Source organism: Nyctibius grandis, chromosome 1 (assembly GCF_013368605.1).
Source record: "Nyctibius grandis isolate bNycGra1 chromosome 1, bNycGra1.pri, whole genome shotgun sequence".
In the NCBI taxonomy this organism is placed as follows: Eukaryota; Metazoa; Chordata; class Aves; order Nyctibiiformes; family Nyctibiidae; genus Nyctibius; species Nyctibius grandis.
The window spans coordinates 24,571,054-24,578,553 of NC_090658.1; the positions used below are offsets into that span (position 1 = coordinate 24,571,054).

The window sequence follows — 7,500 nt, forward strand, 5'->3', positions numbered from 1 at the left end:
ACAAACCTGCCCAATTTAATTCTCACTTTAAAATACACAGAATTCTGCAGCACTACAGATCTTATTAGTTTTGCCACAGCATTTTTGGGTTATTGCCATCTTGGAGCAGGGGGAGGAAGGAAGAAAAGCACCCATTTTTAATTGGTGTAAATCAGCATGGCTTCCGTGGTTTCAGCACAGCTATACACATTTACTTTCCCTGAGGGCCTGGCCCTGATATTCAAATTGTTCCCAAGCTTTACTCCCCTATTTAAATTTTGGAAATAAATCACCGCGTTAATACAGTTTCTTTTCATTTTTAAGGGCAAATAGTAATGAAATTAAATACGATTGCTTCAAGTATTACATGTTATGCATACATCTTTATTAATATAGCCACGATCTTCAGAGCCAAACATTTGGCCAGCGCAGCACATGGAAACATCTCATTAGGGTACCTATTTACATATGTGTTCTCCACTCCTGGATGAGAGCGTTCCAGCGGCATGCAGCAGTCCCCATCGGTACTGGTAGGGGACACCTGCTTAAATCACAAGGACGTTCTGGCTCCATTTAAGCAAAATTATGGCCTTTTGCTTCCGTAAGTAGGAGCGGTGAAGCTAATGGGACTGCACGTGGGCAAAAGGGGGAGCATCCTTTGGCCTGAGAAATTGCAAGCAAATGCTAAGCACTTTGAAGAGTTTAGAGGTATAGAAAAGCCCAAGACAAGACGAATATATCTCAAATTTACACCGCTGGTTCTGTGGTGCTGCTGACCCTGCATGGCTGTCATGTGTCCCCAGGGAGATGGCTGCATTCGCTTTTGGGCGAGTGACGCCATCCCACACAGGTGGTTTGTAAAGCACTTTTGGGTTTCTCCTGGCGCTGTATAAATGTAAGTCGGCACAAAGGCAAATGCCTGCATATTACACAACTTTGTCAGAAGACAAAGCCATGGTGTGGGTGCAAGCACACAAGAACGTATCTTCTTAAAAAAAGGAAAAAAGTAGCAATGCCAGGGAAAAAAAAAAATCCCCACCTCGGTGTACCTGGCTGTGTGAACACCCACGGGCGAAGGCGCAGGGTGGCACCTGAGCAGGACCCTCCTGAGCAGCGCTGCCCGCACTGCATCTGGCTGCAGCGGCTCATCGGAGCAGCGTCGCCTGGAAAGCTCCCTCCGATTCTTCCATTCCAGGTGGATCCACTCTGAGAGCAAACCCTCCACTTGGCCCGCTGTGCCATTCCCAGCTTTTTTTGTGTGTCTAATGATTCTTGACTGGCCATTTAGCCTAGGAAGTGCCTCTATTGCTTCCCCCCTCCCACCTCCTTTTTATAAACGTTGTCACCATCCGCTCAGCGCATGTCATTGAATAAGAGGAACCTCCAAGGGCACGGCTGTGAGGGGCAGGAGCGTATGGAGATGTGCAAGTGCATGCAACGTTCGACGAAAAAAATAAAGGGAAAAACTGCCAAGAAACTTGACCAAAGAGAACTGATCAGCAGAAACTGGGCCAAGTTCACAAACCTGTGGGATAATCTCCCACTAAGATCAAAAAAAACATAACCCGAAAGTGATTTAAAAGAAGGATTTCTGTAGTTTGTTCAGGACGGCGGTGGGGGGGGGGATGTAACAAACTAATTTAAGCTAATGCAATGTTTATAAAGTTACTTAGATAATGACACCATGTATGCCATTATAATCATTAAAACCCAATCTATGTTTTTTTTAAAAAAACTTAGATGATTAACAGAAAATCAAGTTGATGTGAAGGAACAATTACTTTTCGGAAAAAAAACAGGAGGTCCTAATATTCTGTAGAATGAGGGAGGATGCAGCTGTATGTCGACAGCTTTCATATCCTCATTTGAATAATGTGGCCTGAATCTGTCACTTTATTCATCCTCCTTATGCTCAGTGTACTCTGCATCAACAACAAATTAAGTTGTAAATAAGAGACAATCATCACTTTTGTTTTTAAGCAGCTTCTGCATGGAGAATTTCAATGTACTGTTTCTTTTTGACAGAAAGAAAGGGATTCTACACTCTGCTTATGTAAGCACAAATATGAGGAAACCAATCGAAATGAAACAATAAGGGAGCACTTGAGAACTGCTCCAAAATGTTCTTAGAAGTACATTTCTACCACCACAGAAATCTTTTTTAACAGGATATGTATAATGAAAACTGTTTAATTTACTGTAATAATTGTTCTTACTTTGCTCTGAAATGTCAGTGATTTTTTTTATTTTTAATTTAAAATCCTCCAACCTCCCCTTTCCTCGTCTAGGCACAAGCAGGGTACACCTCAACAGGAAGAACAAGTGAATAAAGTCAGCTGTAACCTTTGTGTACTCAAAAAATATTATTAATCTCTAATATGATAATATGACACCTTTTCACGAGCCAATATAGCATGCAGTAAGGAGAGAGAGGGGGGGAACAGAGATTTTCTTACCTTTACGTCTGAGAAGTAGGTTTTCAGCATATTGGAACTTGGGTACCGGGTGTAAAAGAACATGAGCTTGGCCTTTTTCAAGTGATTCGGTGACAAGCCTTCCTGCATGTAGGATTGAATTAGTAAAGGAAAATGCTGTTCTTGAGAAAGCTGTTCCAGAACATACAGAGTGAGCAAAGTGTCCCCTTAAATACTCCACAGTTCCTCAGACCATACGAAAAAGTATTAACATTTAAATTGCTGCGCTGTAGTTTTCTGTAAAATGGCTAAGCGAGGATGCGAGGCCGTGTATCTTAAACCATGTATTTCCTATCAGTTTCGGTGCCGGCTCTCGGCAATCTTGCACGTTTACGGCTTGTGTACCATATGTATGTTCACTTGTTGCTAAGGAAACAAATGCACGAAGCATGTGCTGCAGAAAACTTAGCGGAAGCTTTTTTTCCCTCTCCTTTGCAATTCCAGCTGAAGTTTCTTTTCCTCTCAGCATCATGCCACTTGCACGAAATAAAGCTAATGCAGGTGAGAGAATCAGGGGTGCTTTATCATTTTGAGCAATGTTGTACACAGGCAGTGGGTTTCACCTGTTTGATTCGTGTCGATAAATTTTAACATCTTGAGTAACTCTCTCTAATCCTGCTATTGCTTTGCTCCAGTGGCTGCCCTGCAAATCAAACCAAAATTTGTAATAGGCAGAGCCCCTCTGCCGCTCAATCCCCCCGCCACAAACTTGTCGCCTCCTGATTTACACAGTTAACTCCTCGGAGAATGAAGCTGTATTTGGGGCTAACCAATCAATAAATGCGGGCTAGCAGATCAATAAATGGCCATTTACCCTATAAGGCAGCCTATTTATCCTGGAAACATCATTACCTTTTGGATCTGTAAACAGAAGCAACTAAAAGAGTTCCCAAGGGAATGTGAAGCTAACCATAACAATCTCGGCTTGCTGATTTTTCTCCCAGCTTCTTGGCTCTCTTTTGTGTACTGCGTGCTAGGACGGCTCTGGTCACATCTGTGCTGCAGGCTGGCCCTGCCATTTCCTCAGCAAATTAATGGCTTTATAATTTATCAGAAATGAAGATGCACGTGGAGAAAATCAACGTGGCCCCCACAAGGTCAATTAAGGGTTCTTCCCAGAAGCTTCTCTAAGGACTGTTTCTCCTAAACACAATTGTTGAAAATTTTACTCAGTTCACACCTTACAGTGGGGGGAAGGTCAACCAGGCTGACAGACATGCTGCAGCCAAGGTGCCTCTTCCACCTTACGGCCAGACACACGTCAGCACAGAACGTCTCATTCCAGGCCTCGAGAAGGGAAACACTGGCTCATTTTTATCAGCAGGCTACTGATGATTAGCTGGGCTTTTTCAGCAGAATTCCTTTATCTCTAATTCATGAAATCTACTGAAACCTTCTTCCTTTATTTCAGTTACAAGTTTCATTTTTACATTGGAAAAATGTAGCATTTAAAAAAAACAACAACGCACTGACAATATTAGTTTAAAAACCTCTTATTATCTGGAAGTACATGGAAAACGGCTCAGCTGAACTCGCATTTTGTTTTAGATGCTTAATGATTACAAAGAAGATAATTTATGACTGACATACTTCTTGTGCCAAGAGAAGAGTTGAAAGAACCTCCAGTTACCTCCATTAGACTGATAGAGAAGTCTAAAAGAGCATTACACTCTGCAGTGCCATCTGTCAAAATACGTAAGTGAAATAATAGTAGCAAGCTGTCACCTATTGCTTAGTGATAAGAGTTTTAGACAAATCAAAACTTCTACACCAGAAACCCACTTTGTTATGCGATCCTTTCAGGGAAGTGGGGGTGCAAAGGGGTACTCCAATAAGTAAAAGAAAAAAAAATCCTAAGTCTCCTTAATTTGCAATTCCCCTGACGCTGACAACATGTTAATATCAGGTTTGGCATATATTCTCTTTCGATGAAAGCTCAAAGATGGACTTAAACTTTCAAAAAAAGCTCTCACATTTGCTGGATTTAAGCATATTAGACAGTTGTCTAAGCATTTGGATTCCTTCTGCATTTAGGATTTTTAAATATTTTCTGCTCTAATGCCAGAGGATATTGATATTGAATGAAACATGTATTAAAAGATGTTCTGAGACTCAAATTCCCAGAAATCCATTTTTTATTAAAATTATACTTGTTCTTAAGCACTTGGCAGCCTTAAAGCGGTATCAAATACACAACAAATCTGTATATCTTGATCCTAAGGTTAACGTTTTACTGTGATAAAAGATATGATCTGTAATAATCTAGCAAAAAATAGTTAATGACAGACTTAAGAGCTAAGAATTAGATAACCCATTGCTATTTCAGAAAAAAACTGAACTGACCAATTGCTTAATTTCCTTTTTAAGTGCTTGGGCTGAAAAGCAACTGTTCTTCCAAGAAAGCACTAGCTGTTTCCAGGATACTTACACACGCACAATGACTCATGATGAAATAGATTCAGTAAACATACAGCTGTACCGAACACGAGCTAAGCCCCATTCAAGGCCAGGAAAGAAAACGAGCACAAATAAATATTAAGGAGGTAAAGGGAGGAGGGGTGCCGAATGGAAGGCAAACAAGCTCTGTCCCAGCAGCTCGTGTGGCTTGCCTCAATTCTCTTAGCTATAGCTTTGTGAAGACAGATGACATTCAATTCTATGGGTAATGCAAAATAGACAATAACTGCTGAAACTTGAGCCAGCTGCCAGGTGTAAAAAAAAAAAAAAAAAAAAAAAAAAAAGGAAGAAAAAAAAAGGAGAGAAAGAAAAGATGATAAATCCATAAATTAATGAAAGACATCTGCTCAGGAACATAAAAGATCAGAGGAACAGTGTACTGCAGCTGAACCTAAAGCGGTGTTCAAACAACCTGAGAGTCTCAGCGTTGTGCGTTTACACAGTACAACGGAGCCTCACCCAAGGCGGGAGCAGCAGAAGCAAAAAGGCAAAACGCTAAGAAATAGGAAGCAAAAGACTGGGAACGAAATATGTATGCGCTCTTTTGTGCTTTAACTGGAGAAGCACAGGGGTGGCATTGCACAGCATTTGACTCATTTGCACTTCAGTCCTCCCAGGTAACGCTCCTCTTTTGCAAAAATATTTTTCAGTGGAGATGATCTTTCACTCCTGTTACTCTCAGCCTGAGCTCCCACAAATGCTCTAACAGGCTTTTCTAGCCCACGCATGTATTGAGCTGAAGGAAAAGAGGTAAGAATAGGCTGTATCAGGTAAAAAATCTGCACTAGCAAAACCAAGCTGCTCCTTAAGTTACATCTCAGGTGCTTTTAATCAGCAAAGCTCCCCATATCTGTACCTCAGAGCATCCTCAAGACCCTCCAAAGAACGGGTTGGCTGGAAAGTATTCGTTCATTGCTCAGGTTTTATCAACAGCATGGGGTTATCCAGCTTGCTGTACAATCGGTCATTTTTTTTTAAGTTTAATTAGTTTAATTCTAGTCAGATGTAATAACTCCTCATTTCAAAATGTTGTAATTCACTAATTAGAGCTTTCGCATATTGGGACTGTGAAACTCATTCCAGTTGGACTGGAATTCTGTTTAAAAATAAAGAAATTGTAGAAAGTTTCACTAGTGTTTTAAAGCCCTCCTGCCAGGAGAGCACGCTAAACTTCTTCACCTTTACAGATGTCTTAACAGCACACAAACTACTGTTGTGCTTCAATTTTGATCTATGCAAATGTTTTGGACTGAACAAGGCTATTTTTCTTGAGATGCAAAGAGGATGCATGACAAAGGAAGACCGTGCAGAAAAACAATTCGCTGTCTGTTTCTTTTGGAATTTGAATAAAACTTAGTATTTGATTAAACAGATTAGTTTGCAAAGATACAGACTGCATTCATGACCAAGACGGGAATTCATGCTGCAGGTGCATCTTATCTTGTTTAGCAACATATGCAAACATTAACCATTTCCTTCTGCAATTCAGCAAAGAACGGTCAGATACATTTTACAGGCGTTGGTTAAAAAAAAAAAAAAAAAGAACAAAACCAAAAAACCCAAAAACCAGGCTGGTTCAGTGCTTTAGTCTACTACTAAAACCTCAACTTGGCTGTATCTGCTAGTCTTATGTTCTCTTCCTGGCTGTATTGTCCAGGAAAACAGATGTTGCATTCTGCAGGGAAGAAAGATCTGCTTCTCTCAAGAAATATATTCCTTATATATGCACATTCAACCATGTAAAATAGAAGTGCCACAACAGAATCGACCACAAACAAAGTAACCTCCACACTGCGCCTTACCCTGGAAACAGCAAGCTACCTGGACAAACGAGCCGCTACTGGAAAAAACCATCCCCACAGCTGAGCCATATACCAGGGTACACGTTGTGTAGAAGCCCTATTTAATAAATCTGTTTGTCCTAACAGCTCTGTATCCCAACCCAGATCAAACTGCAGCCTGCAATCGCATCTAGGTGGGAACAGCAGAGCGCTTTCACAATGGCAGGGAAAGAAGCGGGGCAAGGGAGAAGGAAGGGAGTCACTCCGCTCGGCATTTCCCCCAGCTAAGCCTGGGAGCAGCAGGGAACTCTCACACCCCTGTTTCAGGAGAAGCAACAAACTCCGTTAGTGACCACCAGTGAGACTGAGCAGGAGAAAGGGGGAGGAAGAGCAGGGGCGAGGGAGAGATACTCCTCGGGTGGAGAGGATCACGTGCAGCCCCAGAACTACTCCTAGTTCACACGTTTGGCATTTTTCACCTCTGCTCACCCCTCTCCCAGGGTAGGTGAACTACTTTTATACACAAACAAGTAGTATGCCACTGTGCTGTTTGGAAGAAATGACTTAATTGCTCTGGCCTGAGTCTTGCCCTCAGCTGCCACTCCTGTTGACCTCAGGACTGCTTTCTGAGCATCGCAGCTTGCATTTCAATATGCAGGAAAGATTTTTGGTTTGGATCTCCAAAAGTAATTGGCCGTAAGTGCAAGTGATGCAGGATCTAGACCAACTCCTCTGTTTTGCCCTACAATGTATATGGTGAAGTGAAGATTTCCCTGCTACAAAGCAGCAGAGAGATCCTCTTTCAGGAA

At 41.7% G+C, this 7,500-nt stretch overlaps 1 protein-coding gene across 1 annotated transcript in view; it reads right to left on the bottom strand.

Moving 5' to 3' along the window:
• The window catches only part of PROX1 (prospero homeobox 1), a 36,423-nt gene that overhangs the window by 25,576 nt on the left and 3,347 nt on the right, over positions 1–7,500 (bottom strand). The window contains exon 2 of the mRNA XM_068412793.1: positions 2,436–2,543. Coding sequence (XP_068268894.1) covers positions 2,436–2,543 — 108 coding nt within the window. The remainder of the gene's footprint in view (positions 1–2,435; positions 2,544–7,500) is intronic.